The 22,715-nt window shown below is 40.1% G+C and overlaps 1 protein-coding gene across 5 annotated transcripts in view; it reads left to right on the top strand.

Moving 5' to 3' along the window:
• TMTC1 (transmembrane O-mannosyltransferase targeting cadherins 1) overlaps positions 1–22,715 on the top strand; it is a 285,978-nt gene that overhangs the window by 168,876 nt on the left and 94,387 nt on the right. For all 5 annotated transcript variants that reach the window (XM_077953180.1, XM_001101625.5, XM_015151352.3 and 2 more), the window contains one exon: positions 12,812–12,933. In XM_077953180.1, coding sequence (XP_077809306.1) covers positions 12,812–12,933 — 122 coding nt within the window. The remainder of the gene's footprint in view (positions 1–12,811; positions 12,934–22,715) is intronic.

Raw genomic sequence — 22,715 nt, 5'->3', positions numbered from 1 at the left:
ACAGACATTTTTGAAACAAGCAGAAGAAATATGTAGGGAATATGTAAGTAAAGGACAGTGCATTTGGAGAGGAAAAACATAGTGGTAAACAGTAAGATAAAACATTAGAGATTTAATTGAGCACTTACTGGTTCAAACAACATTAAGAGTATAGAGAATAAAGATATAAGACGACCTGGGCTGCCTTGAAGAGCTTGGTTTTCTCCACTTCCATTGCATCCACCTTACCCATGAGAATATTATCCTTATAAACACTGATATGGTTTAACGATGCCAAGAAACCTTCCTGTGCTCAGGATTTATCTCAGCTAGAGTCAAGACTATGCAGATAGATGGCTTAACAAAGTTCTCTAAATGTATAGGTATAGTGATTTTTAATGTAGAAAATGACCATCAGCTATTCTTCATCTCTACAAAGGGCTGAGCAGCAGAAAATGTTTTTGTTTGTTTGTTTGTTTTGTTTTTGAGACCAAGTTTCACTCTTGTTGCCCAGGCTGGAGTTTAGTGGTATAGTCTCGGCTCACCGCAACCTCTGTCTCCCGGGTTCAAGCGATTCTCCTGCCTCAGTCTCCAAGTAGCTGGGATAACAGGTGCCTGCCATCATGCCGAGCTAATTTTTGTATTTTTAGTAGAGATGGGGTTTCACCATGTTGGTCAGGCTGGTCTTGAACTCCTGACCTCAGGCGATCCACCTGCCTCAGCCTCCCAAAGTGCTGGGATTACAGGTGTGAGCCACCGCGCCTGGCCCCAGAAAATGTGTTTCAACTGTAGCGTGATGACTATAGTTGAGATCAGTGAAATTGTGTTTGCCAGACAGTGGGTTGATTTTTGGGGGGTAGGTTATAGAAACTCCTAAAGTGAAAACCTTTCTTAACTTCATTCTGCTACAGCAGTTTGTACCAGCATTTCTCAAAATATGTCACAGCATCATACAGACCATTAAGTAAGGTTACTCTAAATAAAGATTCTGCAGTTCTGCATTTCACAAGCACTAGGTTTCAAAAAGTTAAACATATTTCTTTACTGGGGGGCTTCACAAAGCTTTTATGTTGCTCTAAGCCTTGTGAGTTTCCAAAAGGGGTGTATCATAAATGGCATTCCTCAAACTTATTTGAATTTGGAAAACTTGTGGGTAAGTGTTCTTGCAGCGTACTTTGGGAAGTATCGACTTTGATATACAAAGGTGCCTGGGTCACTGGACCTTGAGAGTTCATTTTTGGGCAATGTTTACACATTTCCTTGTTTGCCTTCTTTGTACCTCCAAAAACAACCGCCACCCCAGCATCAACAAAAACATTTTCATATTATTACCTTTTAAGCAATACCACCTGAAAAAGCATTCCTTTGAAACTATTCCTTTTAAAGTTATAGTTTCCAACAAGGCAACAGTAACCTAAGAACTTGAAACCAATTGCATTTTTCATTCTATGGAGGCTGTAATTAGAAATGTGTATATAGATGTTTGATACAACAGTGTCTGTGACTGCTGGGAATCATGATGGATGAGGAACCCTGCAAGGCCATTCATGAAATGTTACAGTTCGGGGAGGCAAGTGTCACCTAGAAGAACTCCTTCATTGGTATATTATTAATAAGTGGCAGCTTCCAAAGCAAGACCAAAGTAGCACCATATATATCTCTCCACATGTATTTTTTCTTTTAACTGAAATAAGTTAAAAACTTATGCCTTCACCTGCTTAACATGCTTTAAAAGAAGGCACTCGATGGAGTTTTCTTGACCTTATCTAAGTAGAAAGTAAGATGTGGCTGCCTCGGGACGGTGTTACATTCACCTCAGCGGGAACCTTTCTTGGAAGGTTCTTACAGGAGAGCTGGAGGACAGAGAAAGGACTTCCTGGAGCTTCCTGAGAAGCCAGTGTGTGACTGCTAAAGAAATGGCTGCACTTTTAACAGAACTTCTTCTCAGACTTGCTCTCATTTTTGTATCCCATCTGCTTTCAATTGCCAGAGGCCACCAGTATTTACAGAAGAACCTGGCAACTTTAAATGGCCAAATTGGCCCTGTTAGCTTATAACCCAGGACTCTGGCATTTGGTATGAAAAAGTGATTAATTGGGAAGAACACGTATGAATGGCAGCTTCCCTGGCATTGGTTTGAAAATTCTCTCCATTCCAGTCCACCACAATTCCTTCTGCTTTGGGTGACTTTGGCCAGTGAGCCCTGTTTTTCTGCCTATTATAGATTTTGGTCCTCACAATGACAATGTCTTCACTTGGGGAATAATTTAATGCCAAGGCTTGTTGAGGAAACAAGTTAGTTCTTTGTCTAAAACATTTTATTTTCTACTCCCTTGTGAGACTTTTCCAAGAAAAATATAACTCCCAGCTAGTGACTATTGAATTAAGTTCTTACTTTTATCTGTATGTCAAGCTTCATATAGATCGTGTAAACCTTCTCTTTTCTATACACTTGAGATCTTTGAGCTGTTGTGATTTGGTGAACATCAGTCTTTTTATGCATGCATCTCCCATGCTCTGAAATGATGAAGACAGGTGTGTGCATGTCTGAACTCAGAAAATTACAAGCATTTTATACCATTTCCAAACATAGGGACCTTTGTTTCCATCCTGTGCCACATTTCATTAGTACATTAAATTCGTGCTTTTAAGCTGTGGCAGGTAGGCTGTTTGAAAACACAGTTCAAAGTGAAGGAAGATAGTTATTCTATCATGTCAGTTATTTGTGAAAAGAGCCTTTTAACCATCTTTGTGGAAACAAAATGATCCATCAGGCTTTTAGGACCATATATTTCAGAAGCAGGGGTATGGATATTGTCCAGTGAGATGCAACATGTTTTGATTATAGAAGATATTTTGATTTTGGATGGGTACATTAACAGATAACAGGAATCAACTCTACCATGAATAGTAATTCCTCTAGAAGTTCAATCATGCAAGTAAATCTCATCTTTTTTTCCTCTGTCTTTTACCTCTTAAGAGAAGACTTACTATACTTCTTGTTACATTCATGTGTAGTGTCCTTGAAGTAAACCAAACATATCTCTGTAGTTTGATAAAGTAGGATGGATGATTATCTTTAGGAAGTGCTGCTCTAAAACATTTGGATCTTCTCTAGGAGAGTGAAACTATGTGTACTTTTTTATGGCTCTTTCTCCTTATTAATTTGAGATTATAGAACAAAGGGACTGTCTTCTTTATGACAATTCCAAGTGGATAGATGAATCATGCATTTTGGTGAGTGTGACTTGCTTTGTGAAAAAGTAAAACATTTTGGCACTTTCTTAACAGAAAAGAAGGGATCATCCTGCTGTAGAAGACTTTGGCTGAGGGATATCTTCTTACCAGAAACATCTAAGCTATAGTCACAGGTAGAGGACCACTTCTCCCAGGCATGGATATTTCCTAGTTTCCTAGGAACAAAATGATTTATGAAAATGTATCTGATTTATCCTTTTCCTTTCTTTCCTCCATTTCATCAAGGCTAGATTCATTCATGGCTTTATTGTATGTTTAAATCCATCTTGGTTCTTAATTGAATCCTTAGAGAGGGAATAAAATGATTTAGCGCTCTTACCTCCCTTCCACACTGGGTCCCCTTATTAAGTTAGAGTTCTTGACCTAGAATTCTGTGGCATTGCCACAGTCATCTCCATTTTGCCAATCAAAGCTGGATGTGGTAAGCATGATGCTTCAAAGCCCTGACACTTATGCAGTTGGCTGTCTCTCTCCACCCACTACTCCAGACAGGTTCCCAGTACTTGGCTGAGCTTTTGCCCAGATGTTCTCTCTTGGTTCTCACAGTCACCCATCTAGTGCACCTCAGGCCACGGCCTCCCTCTGAAGTCATGGGTGTCAGATGGGGGTCCTAGGTGTACCTCACTCAAGCCCCCCTTTCTCCCGAGTCACTCCACTCGCTTGGATCTCAATGCACATGGACATATATCTCTTAGAGCAGAATCACTCTTTTGATTTTCCAAATCCATCTGCCTGAGTAAAACTATAACAGATATGTTACAAGATGAAGTGATGATCACAGTGTTACATTCCTGAAAAATTCATCATAAACAGTGGAATATTACAGAGAGAAGCTTAGAATGATAACAAGTTAGGAATGTGTGTAGATTTAAAATTTAGAGGGCCTTTGACCCACTTTCCTGTCCACTTAACTTATTCATTACAGCCCTGTGGTCACTAGAATGTGGATGCTCCTTCACTTTCCTTACTAAGAAGGGCAGTTTCATTGCAGTGTTTGATGTCATATGTCAGAAGTGATTATTGTCCTCCCCTCAAGCTCTCTCAGATATAATATCGACTTACAAGTCAGTGACTAAGATCAGTCAAATAAATTATGTTTTATCCCACTGTGATCAGAGGACATGTATAGGTCCATTCTTTCAGAGGATGGGTGTCAAGATGAGTGGATGAGGCCAGGTGCAGTGGCTCATGCCTGTAATCCCAGCACTTTGGGAGGCCGAGCCAGGCAGATCACTTGAGGTCAGGAGTTCAAGACCAGCCTGGCCAACATGGTGGAAACATGTCTCTACTAAAAAAATAACAAAAATTAGTAGGGCATGATGGCACATGTCTGTAATCTCAACTCGGGAGGCTGAGACGGGAGAATTGCTTGAACCCAGGAGGTGGAGGTTGCAGTGAGCCGAGATTGCACCACTGCACTCCAGCCTGGGCGACAGAGCAAGACCTTATCTCAAAAAAAAATTTGTTTAAAAAAAGGTAAGTGGATGAACCATTTCAAACCACTCACACATGCATTCAGAGTACTTGACAAGAAATACGTCTTCTGTGCCATAGATCCTGTTGCATCCCTGTAGAGTGTAGAATGCAATCTTGTGCTTGCATTTATCTGGCAAAGTAAACCAATGGCACCCTCTGTTAGAGGTCCTCAGCAGTGTCTCACTTGGCCACCTCCAGTTCCTGGGATGCATCTGTCGTCAGTGTTTCTGCTATGAAATCAGATGGTAGAGAAAGCTGAAATTTCTCCCCACACTTAGCATTAACTTTGGATGCCAAAGTCACCTGGACTGTGGGAAGAGGACAGGCTTTGGAGTGACTCAGACCTCAGTTTGAAACCCTTGCTTCTTACTGATTGGATCAACTAAGAGAAGTCTCTCATGCTCTCTGGCCCTCAATTTCCTCACCCACAACAATGGGGATAATTATACCTACTTTGTAATATTATCATGAGATTTCAGTGGGCCCATTTAAGTCAAGTGTCTGGCGTATGGTATGTGCTGGAAAGATATTTGCTTCTCCTCCATCCTGTACCACTTGCAACTTACTGGGTGGCCCCCCGCCCCATCTGTGTGAAACACACATATAATAATTTATAAGTTAAACCAGACTTTAGAAGATGTCTTGGCTTACAGCTCTCCTCCATCTCTCCAGTCTTCGTCACACTTTTTAAATTTAATGCATAGCTTTCTAATGCCTTTTCCATTTTTTTTCAGAACCACAGAAATGAAGAAAGTTCATTTCTGACTTTTTCTATGTCATCATAAATTCCTGTAATAGTTGCATTCTAATGAGGAAAATATGTATTCACTAACATTTTTCTAATTTACTTAATTCCCTTATCTCCTCACTAGTGCTTGCTTAATTTAAAGTGAATAGAAATTTTTGCACTGGACTGATATTTTTCAATAAAGCGCCTTCTAAAAGTTTTTTGCTTTTCTTTTTTAAACACTTAAATACACACTTAAGCAGAATATAACTTACATTTCCATGTAGAGTTAGGAATTAGTTTATTCTCAATTAGAGTAAAGCAATCAGAGAGCTTCATGATTCTTCCTCACTTAACTCTGAAAGGTAATTGCTGTTGTGAGATAAGACGTTTTAATCTCAGGAACTGGTGTTTGCAAGAAGGATCAGACTGTTGATTAAAAACAAATCAAACAAAAGGCTCTGTGCAAAAAAAAAAAAATGAAGTTCAGAACCAAAGACCAGAAATCTAAAATGTCAGTTTATAAATCCTCTGATTTTAATCGGCCTTCGGTGCTCTGTTCATTAGTGCATCTGGCAGTGCCTCTTGGCAAAGAAGGTTTGGCATGGGAAAAAGCAATGTTTAAATTGGCTTGGGGAAGACATCAAGTATACAAGTCTACTTTTGTCTCTGAGGGCGTATAATTCCTTCATTCATTTCCCCTTTTAAAAATTTACTCCCTGTGCATTTATGAGTAAATTTTAGAGCTCATGAAAGTGAGGAAATGATATCACCAGCCTGAGCCAACTAGAGAGTGTGGGTTGGCAGCTCTACTGTTGAGATCCCGAACCTGAGCCATTTTCTGTCCCAACTCAGTGTATCACATTATTTTCAGACAAGAGGAAAAAAATGTAAATTGCACCTTTCCATGTCTACATTTCAGATGTGGGTTGTGCTCATGTCACAGGAGGACTGTCCCTAAACATCTCACAGTGTGGCCTTGTGACCGCTGGGGCCTGAATCAGGGTCCCTCTCACCAAGGTGTGTGGCTGCTGTAACAGGCTCTGAGAATCGGCTTTAACTTTCCTTACTCTTTTTACCCATAAGACTGCCGCAGGATTCCCTTTGTCCCCACATTACAGTCGTGGAGCTCAGATTCTAGATCTTGTTTGAGTCATAAGAAGTAGTCTGTTGCATTTAATCATTGTCATAGCAGTAAACACTCAAAACTTCCTCTTCTCCAGCTACTGAGAGATTGGTTTCAACCCCATTTGCCAGATAACAGAGCTCTCTCAGATTGATGTTGTTCTTTACTATATCGATATAACATTTAAAAATTTTTATAGCCTCAATGGCCTTAAACAGGGTGCTTCGCTCAAGGGCTGAAACGTAATGCAAAGAGTGTGATGTACAGGACCAAGCCAGGGGTGTGCTGGAGCCGGCTCCTAGCAGCTCACACCAGCCCAAGCTCTGATCCTTTTTTGGAGTCCACAGTTCTTCCCTGTCCCCGTGTTCTCACTCTGCTGGTCAATCCATCAGAGTCCTGGCAGGAAACACGTGGTATGGTCAGTAAGGTGATTGAAGAGAGTTTATGAAAGGACCATGTGCAATGATATGGGTAGTATTAGAGAAGCCACATGCAATGGTGACACCTACCAGATGGCTTGAAGGGGCGGAGGGGGGGAACAGCCACCCAGCACCTGCTGAGAGCTGTCGCCATGGAGAGAAATCCAACGGAAGCTGTGCCTGTAGATAGGTGAGCCTGGCCACTGCCAGAGTTGGAGGTGGGAGAGGCTGTTAAAATTTAAATGAAAGCAGACACAGCAGTGAAATCCAGGTAGGCAACAGGGCAGCTTAGGGCTCAGTGCAGCTTCCCAGAGGGAGTGAGATAAAGGCACATTTGTGCAGCTCTCAGGCAGAATCCAGTTGCCCAAAAACAGCCAGGCGCTTTCTGTTCCTCTAGCTTTGCATGGCCCATGCTGGTCTTGAAAGCGTTCTTCTTGGCTTCTGAGTTAGAATGTTGAAGATGAAGTCAGTTTCCCATCCGTCAGATGCAGTCTGTATTATCTTCAACCTTGATAGCCTCAGTAAACATAAGGGCTTTTGTGGATTCAAAGTTCACAATATTTGAAATAAACCTGAGACCTGGATTTGCTCAAATAGAGGCTGACAGTTACATTTCCTGTAGATAGCAGTAGGGGTGTTGTGCCAGGAATCTAGATAAATTTAAATATGCATTGGTGACTACCATCAAGGAATCCAGAGTCTAACAGAGGAAGTAGACCCAAAAACAGATATAAAAAGGAGAGCCTAGTAAGTATTCAGCCATACTAGCTGTCAGGCCGGCAAATGCCTTAACCCCAGGGCTGAAGAGGGGAGCTTTACTGTCATCAGCTTCCCTGTGGATTGATAAATTGGAGGCAGACAGCTAGATCCTAGGGCTGCCAAATAAATCCTTAGGATTGAAATATAGCTGTGCAATACTTAGAATCATGTGAACACACTTGTGCCCTAAATGCAATGTGCCATTTCTCTGAAACTTGGTTAGAGGCGAGAAAAAAATAGTAATAATGACAATAATTACTATAATAAGCCTATTTTCCACCTCTCTGGAAGGGAACAGCCTGCAGTGTGTATCGTCTGTATTGAACTGGGCAGGAAGGAACCCTGTTTTTATTAACACTCACACACTGCTGGCCAGGGTGCATACATGTGTATCAAAGTGTGTGTGCACACACGCACACGCGCATGTCTTTGTCTGTGAACTGCACTTTGAAAGATGAACTGAAAGTATGAAGAGGAGGGGATAAACCAGAAGCTACTAGGCCAGACAGGTTCAGTAGCTGGATTTCCTCTGAGGCAATTTACCGCTCCGAGAAAAGCCCTGCTCTTCCCTTAGCTGCTTGGCCTGATGTGTGTTTGTGCCGATGGTGACTGAGCGACCCTCTCAGCACCCCCAGCTGGGTGTTAAACAGGATTTTCACCTCCTTTCAGCCCAGGGGGATGCTTTTCTCTCTTCTTCCCAACCAGAAAAGAAAAATCAAACCTAACACCTATAATAGCAAATCTATCACACATTTTTCCTACAGATATAACACGTATATAGGTATCAATTCCTTTTCTTTTGTCTAGTTGATCACCAAATTAAAGCTCAGAGAAGTAAATTATTTTGTCTGAAGTTGCAGTTAATAAAATGTCATGTGTTATAATGGCTGTATTATTTGCTGTCCTAATTCTCCTATCTCTTCCCTCCCTAGTATCTTTGGGAATAAGTGAATTTCCCTTTGTTCTTTGTCCTAAAAAGGAATGCCCATGTGTACTTTGGAAAATGCCATGAATTTCCTCTTTTTTCTCCTCGTACTTTGTTAGGGTGTCATATGAATCTATTAGGCTAAAAGAAGCTATAAATTATTTAGCCAATTTTGTCACATCAGTGATCCACGGGATACAGAATCGGGTTCCCTCCCAGTCTGCCTCATTCTAGAAAATTTAGCCATGTCCATGAAGCACTTTTTTCCCAACTTTACAGCTCTCTGCTTGGCAGATTGACTTGTTATTCAAATAAGTATGTTGTTCTTGAATATTTTTAATCTCTCTCGACTGAATGGGGATGAGGAAAGACAAAGAGTACTGTCATCCATTTAATTTGAAAATAGAATTTTTTTCATGAGTATTAATTTTCTCAAAATGAAATAAAATAATGAAACTTTATTGAGTTTAGGCACGGCGCCACTGTCTTCAATTTCCTGTTTTAAAACAAAGGAAAACACCCCACAAGATTAGCAGGATAGGGTGGTGGGCTATGTGTAAGCTCACAGCTCACAACTCCCAAAAAATGGACTTCAGGTTCTCAAGACATCTTTGTAATGACCCAACTGCATTCAACGCTCAGGCATACTTGCCTCCCTTTATAGTTGAGGCACCTTGACAATGGAAGGGATAATATTGCCTGTCCAAGTACCATTTGTGTGTTGGTGGCAGGGTCACTACCCGAGTCTGGACGTGGACCCTGAACACTCACTCACTTTTCTTTCTATGCATAAGGGACCCTTTAGTCACTGCCTTTAGGCGAAGGTCAGTTCCATAGCAAAATGTGCAAAACGCTCATTATCTGCCACCTGCTGACATATCCAGTCTTATTCCCTGCTTTGCACATTACATATCTTCTCCCAAGAATGTGTCTAGCTGTGACCACCCCTCACTCCCAAATTTGCCTTCCTTGTAAACATTTATTGATATTTCAAGCCCAGATGTCACCTCCACCAAAAAGCCCTCTCTGCCTACTCCCCTTCTTCTACCCAGTTTTTTCCTCTGTATACTGCCTGATACATTTATTCACTTAATTGATTTATTCAGCAAATACTCACACCAGGAACTGAGCTAAGCACAAGTCGTGCACCAGTGAACACAAGTGACGAGTGCTCTGTGCTCATGGAGCTCACATTCTGGTGAGGCAGACAGACAATAAAGGCAGTAAACACCCAGTTACACACGTAATTACAACTAGAATGATGTCATGAAGGAAATAAAGACTGTGCTGGTGTCCGAAGAACCTGGTGGAGGAACAGATGAACACACAGCCCTGTGGCTTTTCCATGTGCACATCAGACTTCTGCGGGAGGCTGATTGCTCCTTGACTCTTCCCCCATCTCCACATCCCCAGCTGTGATCAGTGCCATGGGCATCCTGCTCACTACGGGTCTCGGTGAGTGAGGGGGAGGCAGGGAGGTTGGCTGTGCTCCCAACTGACACCCACGACTGAGATGAAGGCGCCTCCCGACCTGGTCCAACCTGGGTGAAAGAGCCAGACTCAGTCTCAAAAAAAAAAAAAAAAAAAAAAAAAGAAGTGAACATACACCATAGTGAGGAAGGTGTGTTGCTTGGAAGGGTAAGAAGGTGTGATGCTGGGGATATAAAGAGAAGCCTCTTTCAGCTCCCCAGTGAGGGCTGTTTCCCAATAACCTTGATGAGGGGCTATGAGGTGGCTCATTGGGTAAAACGGTATCTAGGAACATGGATAACAGCCTGATCATTGTTCTGTCTATACCTGCACTCTTAATTCTTAGGATGAATTACTAGGGTGTATTACATTCTCTTTAGAAGCTTCTTTGGGAAGACGTGAATAATTTTGTAAAAGGTATTTTAGCTTTCGAAGCGTCAAAAGAAGTGATCAACTATCTCTATAAAAGTGTACCTATAAAAAGGGAACAGCAACATACTAAATAACAAGCTCAGAGTAAATGAGGAACATTTGACAAGACATTGGTTCTTTGGGATCTGTTTTCAATTATAAGAAGAAATACTTGCTCTTGATATGCAGGATTCTTGTGAAGATTTTAAAAAATTATGTACTTTAAGGTAATGCTTATATAGTGTTGGTGGGAATGCAAATTAGTTCAGCCACTGCAGAAATAAGTTTGGGGATTTTTCATTAAATTAAAAGTAGAACTACCATTCAACCCAGCAATCCCACTACTGGGTATATGCCCAAAGGAAAATCATTCTGCCAAAAAGATGTCTGCACTTACGTGTTTATCACAGCACTTTTCACAATTGCAAAGACATGGAATCAACCTAGATGCTCATCAACAGTGGATTGGATAAGGAAATGGTAGTACATATGCGCCATGAAATACTAAGTAGCCATAAAAAAGAACAAAATCATATCTTTTACTGCAACATGGAGGCCGTTAGAGGCCATTATCCTGAGCAAATTAACACAGAAACAGAAAACCAAATACCACATATTCTCACTTATAAGTGGGAGCTAAACCTTGGGTACAGACAGACATAAAGATGGGAACAATAGACTTTGGAGACTCCAAAAAGAGAGAGGGGAAAGGGAGGCAAGGGCTGAAAAACTTCCTATTGGGTATTATATACACTCTCTGGGTGACAGAAACAATAGAAGCCTAAGCCTCAGCATCACATAATATACCCTTGTAATAAACCTACACATGTACCCCAAATCGAAAATAAAAATTTAAATGTAAACAAATAAATAAACTGTACAGTTTAAATTCTCAAATTGAAATGTACTTTCTAAACTCAAAGTATAGTCTAAATTAGAAAGAGAGTTTGCAGCTTTTAAATAAAATGAATTCATTCTTTTTTTCTTTACCCTTTTTGGTCAGTTTTGGTAGATCATGAGTTGAAGGTTTGTTGCATAATCTATTTTTTTCTTCCTTTAAATTCTGGTTCCTTTAGGTCAAAATGAGATCATTACTTATAGACTCATTAATTATTTAAGGGCAACTGTCCAATCATATGGAATCACTCTCAGAAATTATATTACCCTATATGTTTTAGTCAGTAAAACAAAGATTTTAATAACATCAAGGTGACAAGTATCCCAAGATGTTTAAAATCTTTATACTTTGTATAGTTAAACTATTTGTAGCTTTTATTAGGGAATTTTATTTATATTTATGAAATTCTTTTACTTATTCTTTTCCAATTATTAAAAGTAATAGACTTTAAAATGCTTAAAGGGAACATTAGAAGTTGAAATATGGACAGTCTATTTGATTTTTTTCTTAAACTTAAAAAGTACATATTCTCCAGTACATTAAGATCTGTTTTAGATATAACTCTCTTCAAATATGTCTATACCATAAGTACACATGGAAATACAAATGAGTTTTTACAATGTCATTGCAACATATTATCAGTAATAAACAGAAGTTTTTTTTCTGTTAATTATAAGTGACAGAACAATCTTTGCAAATAAATATATATAATAACAGAGAAAGTTCTTTGTCAATTTAATGAATTATTATAATGATTTTTTATTCAAAAAAATCGATGGAGTAAATACTTGCTTGCCAGCCTAATTTGAGAGGTGTGAAGGTACACTACAATTCAAATGATTCTCTCTCTCTTGGCGTCCCAAATTTTATCATTAGTATTTGATTTTCTTGATGTTAAACTTTGCTTCTCCTGGTGAATTTTTTAAAGAAAATATATTATATTTTGGGAAGAAATAATTACATTCTCTGCAGTGCCTTACTGTGTTTGATATTAGCCAGCTGCTTTGCTCTTTGAGAATGGGGTGTCTGGAAAGACAGGGTTTCTGAATGGAGCCAGAACCCAGAGGCAGGGTTGCTCCAAAGCCAGCCCTAAACAACAAACAGCGGTCACTGACTCTATTGTGCCAATATCCACGTTTCTGGGTGGCAAATGTGTGTCGGGGTACATGTGTGTGTTTTGACACGCCAGCCATTTTAGCCTATCGGCTTTCTCTGTTAAATTCAGCATGCCGGTCAATAGGTTTATATTGGTCTAATTTATTCATTTCTTCATTGAGAACCTGAAAATGAAGGAGATGGTTAAATGCTGCCTGATGTGGAATTCAACAGAAGTTAATGTATCCTTCACTATTGTGTGTTTCAGAGACTGGAGCACAAGGAGGTTTTAGTCGGCTTGTTGTTCCTGGTGTTCCCGTTCATTCCAGCCAGCAATCTCTTCTTTAGGGTGGGTTTCGTGGTGGCGGAGAGAGTCCTTTACATGCCTAGGTAACTATTGCACGTGACTTCCTCCTATGAGACCTGCCGTCTGTCACCAGCATTGATAGTTCCAGAGAGACAGTCTTTTACGTGCAGACCATTAGATCCGCATGGGACAAGGGATGTTATTACTTCAGCTTTAAAAACAGCCGCACAGAAGGTTGGATGAGAGCAAATGTCCACACATGTACTCTTGTTTACAGTGGTTTACCTTCAGTTGCAAACTTCATAGTTTAAATGTGAAATATTGACTTGAGTATATTCAGGATTTTAGTAGTAATCATTTATCACTGCATCTATGTCTAAATGTGTGTTATTAAACATAATTATAACACTTTTCTAGAAATGTTTTTTGACTTGCGTGAAAGTATGATGTTCAGTAGCATGATTGTAGTTAACTTCTTTCATTTGCTCTTTTTTCTTCAATTTAAAAATGGAAGCAATCTCAAGAAAATTTGTCCTTGGGAAAAGAACAACGATTTAGAAACTAGAAAGGACATTCAAATGTGTGTGATTACATAATGCCACTTAGCTCTGAATGTTTGAACTGTTCTGAAGCTTGTCTGTTCTCTTGTCTTATTCAAATGTCATTGTTCCAAGGCCACTTTTCTTTTCAGATGCTTGAAAATGTCACTGAATCAGGAGACCAAGTCTTGGTTCTGCCATTTATTGGTTGACTCACCTTGAACAAGACACGAAGCTTTTTTTGCCCCCTGATTTTCTCATTTTTACAGTGGAGATTTTAGTAAACTTGCTAAAATTAACATTTTGGTTTATGATATTGCCTTTCAGGAAAGCTCATTCTTCTTCTATAAGTATGAGCTTTCCTAAAAGGCAGTATCATAAACCAAAATGTTATGAGGGAATGAGTATTTTTTATTTATGATATTGTACTAGAAATTTTAAAACACATATCATTAGAAGTGAATTTCATAATCTTTGATTCCTTCAAACCAAATGCCTAACAGCTTTCTTAAGACTTTGCAGCATGCGATTTTGATTCAGTTAAGGGGAAAGCAGCCCTTAATCGTTCACTGTGTCTTCCGCCCAATTTGGGAAGGAGATGAGTGCTTGATAAATACTATTCAATAAGAACAAAAATACAACACAATTCTTTATATTCTACATGGTTTAAGATAAGAGTCTTGTGAAGGCTTGCCAATAATAAGGAATGTACCTGTAGTATAGAAGGCCAAAAAGTGGCATCAATCTGTGTTCTAGATATGTTTTTGCTTAGACCAGTTGAATATATCTTAACTTTTCTTTGTAGTACTGATGATTCCAATGGAATCATTCTTCATTTGATAGATATTCATACAGCCCCTCTGCCATAAATGCTCTACTAAAATCTAAAGCTATAAAAATAAGTGAATCTCAGTGTCTGCCCCCAAAGAGTTAACTGCCAATTAACAAAATGGAATATCTCACATTAAGCATTTAATAGGTTTTAATATTTTATAAATACTATTGTATTCATTAATGCTATTTTATCATTAACTACATCAAAACTTTTATTGCATTTTTATTATATTTCAGTCACTATTCTAAGCATATTATATTCTTTATGTCAAGTAATTCACAGTGTAGTAGTGGGTCACAGCCTGCCCCTGAAGTCAGAGGGCCTGCATTCAAATTCTGGCTTAAACGTGATCATGATTCCTCTAAGCTTGTTTTCTCATCTGTATAAAATGGGAATAGTAATAGCACCCAACTCAATGACATATTGTGATCATCAAATGAAATCATTATAGGGCCGGCTGCAGTATCTCATGCCCCAGCACTTTGGAAGGCTGATGCCTGTAGATCACTTGAGCCCAGGAGTTTGAGGCCAGCCTGGGCAACATGGTGAGACCCTGTCTCTGCAAAAAATACAAAAAATTAGCCAGATGTGGTGGGAAGTGCCTGTGGTCCCAGCTACTCGGGAGACTAAGGTGGGGGATCTCTTGAGCCCAGAAGGTTGAGGATGTAGTGAACCGTGATCGTGCCACTGCACTCCAGCCTGGGTGACAGAACCATGATTGTGCCTCTGCACTCCAGCCCGAGTGACAGAACCAGACCCTGTCTCAGAAAAAATAAATTTAAAAACATGAGATCATTATATATAAAACTTTGAAAGTATTTTGCATTATATATGGTCAATAAATACTAAGTATTTTTATAGTTGATATCAGTTCCCTGAGGTAGCTGATAACATTATTGCCATTTTATAAAAATAAAACTTGGGCCCTGAGAGGTTAGTTAACTTGCCCCAATTGGTATAGCTGATGAGTGGCAGAGCTGGAACACACATCCCTGTCTACTACAGATCTCTTACCTTCCAGACTATATTGCTTCCCTGATAGGAACATCTTAGTGTTCTTCTCAATCACAAAATAAGAAGAAAATCTAAACATAGTAAAGGACTTTCAACTCAACTCACGTGGTAATCAAGCTTCCATACTTCTAAGGGCCCTAATATCTAGTTCTTCAGTAGCTTGGGGTTCTGGGTGACAAAGATTTGTAAGCTCAGCAAAGTGTCATCTACTTTAGATACAGGAGAATAATTTGTGAGGAAATAAAGGCAGTGTGAAGGGCTGGAATTTTTTCTTTTTTTTGAGACGGAGTCTCGCTCAGTTGCCCAGGCTGGAGTTCAGTGGCGCCATCTCAGCTCACTGGGCTCACTGCAAGCTCCGCCTCACGGGTTCACACCATTCTCCTGCCTCAGCCTCCCAAGTAGCTGGGACTACAGGCCCCTGCCACCACACCCGGCTAATTTTTGGCATTTTTAGTAGAGACGGGGTTTCACCATGTTAGCCAGGATGGTCTCGATCTCCTGACCTTGTGATCCACCCTTCTCGGCCTCCCAAAGTGCTGGGATTACAGGCGTGAGCCACCGCGCCTGGCCAGGGCTGGAATTTTTAAGTAGATGTTTAAATTTGATTCTTCTGGAAGAGACCTTAGGTAAATGTTATGGAAGCTCATAGTATTGTCGCCAACCCTTTGTGGAGTATCTTATTGTAAGGGGTTCCTCTTGCCCGGGCAGTGTGTCCTCCAACCCCCAGAATCATGCCAGCTCCAGCTCTTCCCAGGCTGCCGTATCTTAAATAGACCTTTCTATGACTCCAGTTTATTTTTTCCTAGGAATAAAATGCCCCTTTTCCTCTAGGAATAAGCTGATTTGGGTTAAAATAAAAGTGCTGAATACAAAGAAAGCATCAATATTACCAACAGCAAGTGCCTGCCTCATGGAACCAATCTTGGTTTTGCTTCATTTGCAAATTCAGTAAAGAGGCACCCAAAATAAATTTCAGTAAACCAGTTTTCATTAAAAAGATGACTGTTCCTACATCTATGCCTTGCAGCATTGTCACTAAGTCACCTTTTTCTGAGTGTTTCTCTTTACGGCTTAGTAAATCCTGGACTAACACATACCATTACTGTGCCCAGCCAGGCTACTTTCCCCCTCCAGAGATGCCATCTCAGCAGATGCCAGAGCCACCTACGCAGAGGGTGGAGGTGCTTTCCTGCCCCTTACAGGTGGTCTGGGGACTGATGAAAGGGTCAGGTCACTCAGCCAGGTTTACAGTCCTGACCTCATTTGAGAGTTTAACTTGGATTTCGGGAGACACCAGAGGAATCTTAGGAATATTTGAATGGAATGCTGTACCTCTAATGAATCCATCTTTCTTCACAGTCATCATTGTAACTAAAACTGCAAGGGAGCTATGTTCCTTTTGGCCCTGGATTCCACTGGTATATAAAATTGTGCAATTGAGGTGGTCCAGGATGAGTTGGAAATTAAAGTCTGGGTAAGGAAACTTCTGTGTTGTGGCTTTAGAGAGTCTCTGATGACTTCATCAAACCATTTTATAAATATTCACAGTTTTCTTTGAAAACGGGGACCAGGAAAAGATTTTACCTACCAGTGATAAGCTGCCCCTGTCTCAATGGAGAATGACAAAACAGTTGAGCTAAGAGTTTCTGAAATCTTCCCCAGAGCCACAGAGGATTTTACAGATGCTGTAGGCATTCCGTGGATGTGTCAGAGCACTGGATAATGCCTGTCCCATTTAATAAACGTACATATAGGCATTGAGAATGGTAAGAACATGTCCCGAATCTTTTTTTTTTTTTTAACACAGGAATCATATCTTCATGAATCTCCTTCCATCCTGACCTTGACAAGAAACAGCCATTTTTCCACAGTGTTAGTATCCAGGCTCTTTTGGGGGGGGGGGGAAATATATATATATATATATATATACACACACACACACACACACACACACATATACACACACACACATACATATACTGTACATATATATACACACACATATACATATACATATATATGGTGTTCTCAATGACATCCTGAAAATACAGATCATCACTTTTATGCAAAAATTCTGTATTGTCTCAGAAACCTTAGTGAACAATAGGAAAATGAAGTCGAAGGTTCAATCGGTAATCTTTCTGAGGAAGGTGAACTTTCTACTTATCAAATGTTTGTTTCAAGCTATTATGAAGCCAAATCCTAGCTTTAGATGCTCACGCATAAATTTCACAGAAGTCATGTCCAGCCTCACTGAAGCCCGGGTGAGTCCCTTCGATCCCACAGGGCTGATTTGAATCATTTTATAAGAAAAATGCAGAATGAGTCAGACCAACAGTGCTCTCTCACCTCCACCTTTATGCCTAACAGTGAACAAGCCACTTAAATCTTGTGGCTTCTGATCCTCCATCTCAACTCAGAAAAGGTCTGAAATATCACCTTCCTCTCATTTGCACTTTGAAATCTGTGGATGAAAGGGACAGAAATAGGCTATCTGCTTAGCATTGCATTGCTTCAGGGTCAGAGTTTACCACCAAAAGAAATTGGAATAATCTTTTCTTCTGGTGACAAAGCCAGTTTTGCAGATCTCCTTTTTGAACAGGCAAGAGAGTCTGGGGCTGAAATCATTCTTTTGTAGAAATTTTGATCTTTCATTTTTTTCCCAGCAGAAGCATATAATTTTATGGCTATCTTTTTTATGTTTTATAAAAACCACATTAAACTGCTACAATCAACTAAAATTTCTTAGAATTAATGAAGCAGAAGTAGTTGATGATAGCTCTCAAAGTTACAGAAAGTGACTGAATATTCATTCACATGCCAGATTAAGGATGATTTATTCACTTCAGTGCCAAAGAGCAAATTCCTGTGCTACTTTAGGAAGACTTGAATGAGTAGAGGGGGGAAAAGAATGAATGGGAATAAGTGAAGGCAGAAACAATATTTTGGGATACAACTGATCAAGAATGACTGAGAAAGAAATAAAAGGCATTCACATTGGAAAGGAAGAAGTTAAATTGTCCTTGTTTGCAGACAACATTAAACTTATGTATATAGGAAACCCTGAAAACTCCACTGAAAAACAGGATAAATGAATTCATTAACATTGCAGGCTACAAAATTAACTTACAAAAATCAGTAGCTATTCTATACAGCAAACTGTCTAAAAAGGAAAACAATCCCATTTGCAATAGCTACAAAAAAAAATACTTGGGAATAAATTTAACTAAGGAAGCAAAAGATCTCTACACTGAAAGCTATAAAACATCAATGAAAAAAATAGAAGAAATAAAATTCAATGGAAAAATTCAGTGAGAAATACAAATTTTTTGAGAAATCAAATTCAATGAAATAAAAAATTGGAGGCATATCCTGTGTTCATGGATTGCAGTAATCAATATTGTTAAAATGCCCAGCGTGATCTATAGATTCAGTACGATCCTTATCAGAATACCATCTTGAAATCATACCTCTCAATTCAAAATGGAACTTTCAGTCTAACATGGACTACTATTGAAACAATTCTGTAGGATTTATTTCTCAGAATGCAAAAGGAGAAAAATTACCTCTGAAGTTACACTGCCTCTGTTACCTGATTTTGGGGATCCCTTCTCATGATCCATCTGTGTGTATTTGTATGCTTCTTTGGAGTTGCTAGAAGAGAGTGAGTCAGTTTTGCCAAATATTAATATCAACAGAGAAATCACAGAAAACTTGCTTTAGCAAATCCAATAGGAAGAAAGCTGAACAGGGACTCCACGCAGCCCTATCTGTTGCCCACTGGCTAGCCGTCTTGAAAGAATCATTGAATAGGGTCAGATTACTGTTTTTCTATTTGTAAAACCAGAATGTTGGCCTTGTTCTGTAGTTCCCAAATGCTGGTTTTCACTGGTTTGGAGATAAACTATGGGGTGAAAGGAGAAAGAAAGACAATCTGGTGAATTTTGCATAAAGCTAAATGTATGCAGTTTTATCAAACTACGAAATTTTATCTTTCCCATATTTCTGGTATTCTTGTCATGATGATAAGAGCAGCAGGAGGTGGATGACCCTGCATCACTTCCTTCTTCCCCATTCATCCCCATTTTCTGGGCGGAAATTTTACTGGTTTTAGAAATAGAACATTTTTATAACCCTCTGCTACATAATCTCTAAGGTCCCTTGCCACTCCAAATTTTAACTGTGTTCTGATTCAGAATAGCTCTGTAAAAAGGGTGCTTTTTTCCTCTTAAGCTTTATGCACTGCCTTTCCCCCGTCCCCCCAACATTTTATGGCATGTCTGTCTGTGTCTGGTCAGATTCAGTAGGATGGACCAGTGGAGAAGGGAAGATGTGTGCCCTGAAGTGAGGCAGGAAAGGGAGGAAGTCCATCTGCCATGGGACAGGCTTTCTGGAGGGCCGGACAGTGGCCCTAGAAAGTGGTGAGGAAGCTTTGGTATGGAGCCTTCACTGCAGCCACTGTGAGGTTGTGGGCTATCCTCCTAAGCAGCAGGAACAGGTGATGCTTAGACGTTCACATGGACTGGCTGGGCATGGTGGCTCATACCTGTCATCCTAGCATTTTGGGAGGCTGAGGCAGGAGAATTGCTTGAGCTCAGGAGTTCAAGACCAGCCTGAGCAGTATAGTGAGACCTCATCTCAAAAAAAAATAATAATAATAAAAAGTAAAAAGTAAAAAGAAATGAAAAGAAAAAAAAGTTCACATGGACAAGCAGCCACTAGGAATGTCAGGAGGAAATGAGGCCCTGGCCTCTGAGAAGGGTGATACAAGAAATGTCAGATGGCTCTCTTCAAGAGATGATACTGCGGATGGCTTACCAAGAGAGGCAGCAGTCCCTGAAAACAGGTTACATATTTGTCTGTACACAGAAAGTCATGAGGTGAGACTTGGGGACTGAGCTGAAGCCTAATACCTAAGCAGGGGCCTCAGACCACAGTCAGACTGCCCCAGAGGGTGAGTGGTGCTGAGTCTTTTGTCTAACGCCATGACTGGTAAGGATGGGATGAAGTTGACCCACAAATAACCAGTCACTTTAGATTTTGTCGAGGCCAAGTCACGAGAATAGTAGAAAGCCTGGGAGCCAGGCAGAGCCCAATATTCAGTCGTTTTGTTTTATGGCTTCATTCTTTGTTTGAAAGTCTCATAGTACAATGCAGTAGAGGGGCAGGAAAAGCAGTGTGGGTTTGCCAATGAGCCACTCAACTCAAAACCTAGGAGAAAGGTTGATGCGCAGTTTTCAGTTAAGAGCTCAATGCACCAGCTTTGTGAGGATGTGTTGCTTATGTATAAGTAGACATATGTGTTGGCTAAATAACCCAAGTCCACTCAGTTATTCTTTAGTTTCAGCCATGAATCCATTTTTTATGCAGTTTTATTATGGTCATCTTAAAACATGATTCTCTTTTCATAGCAAGAGTGATGAAAGGTGAGGGAGAAAGGCTGTGCATTTTTACACTAGGAAACAATGATGTGAGATCACCATGTGATCTGAAGACAAAGAGAGAAATAAAACTTAATGATACCACTGAAAGGGAATCTGTGGCAAAATCCAAAGTTTGGGTAACAAAAAGTGAAGTCAGCCGGGCATGGTGGCTCACGCCTGTAATCCCAGCACTTTGAGAGGCTGAGCAGGGTGGACCACTTGAGGTCAGGAGTTCAAGACCAGCCTGGTCAACATGGCGAAACCCTGTCTCTACTAAAAATACAAAAATTATCCAGGTGTGGTGGCACATGCCTGTAATCCCAGCTACTTGGGAGGTTGGGGCAGGAGAATTGCTTGAACCCAGGAGGTAGAGGTTGCAGTGAGCTGAGATGGTGCCACTGCACTCCAGCCTGGGTGACAGAGTGAGACTCCATCTCAAAAAAAAAAAAAAAAAGAAAAAAAATACAGAAAAGTAAACTAAAGAAGTCCTTTTTTAATCTCAGTGAAGTGTTCTAACATTCTTAAATATGGTATCTTCCATGTTACTCGCCACAATGTTAAAGAAAGCTGTCTGTCAAGCTTTCCTGTTTTCCTCTCTTGCTATTCCTCCCCATGTCTCCAGTCCTCAATGGGACAAAGCCTTAATGTCAAGCAGCCAAAGACTCTCTGCTGGTTTATTAACCTACAAAGGGGTTCAAAACTTGATTAAAGTTCTACTTCAGAATACTATGGGTTAAGACTAGAAAGATTTTAACTTGAATGTGTTTGTACCTGTGCTCCTGCTGTGCCAGCATGAACTACTCCATCCTAGGACCTGAAGGCAGAAGTGGATGTGAGAACTAGGAGTTAAGTCTCGTTCAGAGAGGGCTGCTCTTGAGGGCAGTGCCCAGGAAGGGAGGGACCTGGGACTGCACCAGACTGGTGGTCAATCATCAAGGACTATGGGGCAGTGCTATGGGAAGGTTGTGACCAGGAAGGGAAGCAGGAGGACTTTGCTGAGGGGTTCTACTAAATGTTTAGTCAAAGCAGAGATTGTAGATCACAGACCAATACAATATTAGAGCAGAGCAATGGCTAGAATGAAGTGAGCAGAGAGTAGGTCAGGGTGCCTGTGGGCTGGAGATCCACTGGCCAATATGTTGTGCTCAATCAAAGTGCAGAGAAGTTTGAACAGTTAATTATCGGACTGGAATTCTGCCCTTAATATTACCAAACTCTGTTAGTTATAAAAGATGAATGTTTGTGTCTGTTAAGCCCTAAGTGGTGAATAGCAGATGTCTTGGAAATCAGGATTTGAAAGTAAAATCTAGCGTAAAGTATAATTTAGATTCAGATGAGACTGAATACAATAATACATGTAGAAATGTAAGCTACACCACATAACTAATTTCAAGTCATGATTTCAATCTACCCTGTACAAATGAGATTGGGTGAACTAAATAAAGTCAAAGGAAATCAAAGAAACATAAGTATAGGCCTCTCCTTTTTCTTCCTTCCCTTTTTTCTTCCTTTGATTCTTCAAACCTCTTTATATCTTTTCTAACCTTCTGTGCTCCAAAGCGAGCAACTCGAAAGTGAACAACGCTAGCACTTAGCAAGTTAGCATTCTGCAATGCTATATTGAAGGGGCTGTGAAATGTGCCTCTATGGATGGAAGAGGGAGACTCAATTGCAGATGCCACACACCCAGTGCCGTGTAAAGTGGGCTGTGACTTTGCAGGGAGGACGTGGGTGGACCTAAGTGTTGCCATTTCAGCCTCTTATTCATCAAGCTCCTTTGTTGTTATTGGTGAATTTCTTTCTTTCCTTTTCTCTTAGAGAATACATCTCAAACCAGGGTCTCCTTATGCAGATTTTGGTAATCTTAACAAATCCCTCTTACTGTTTTAGCAACCTTCTTTGTCTTGTTTTCATTAGGGTTAGGACCACCATTTTGTTTGCCTGTGTTTTCTCATAATTCCCAGCATGATAGATGCTGGTTACAAAAACAATTGTAGGGAATTAAAGAATGATGGACACATGATGAGGTCTATGCCTATGCAGTCAGGTCTGTA

This window comes from Macaca mulatta, chromosome 11 (genome assembly GCF_049350105.2).
Source record: "Macaca mulatta isolate MMU2019108-1 chromosome 11, T2T-MMU8v2.0, whole genome shotgun sequence".
In the NCBI taxonomy this organism is placed as follows: domain Eukaryota; kingdom Metazoa; phylum Chordata; class Mammalia; order Primates; family Cercopithecidae; genus Macaca; species Macaca mulatta.
The sequence above is the reverse complement of the archived record's forward strand: the minus strand, read 5'-3'. Positions and strand labels throughout refer to the sequence as shown.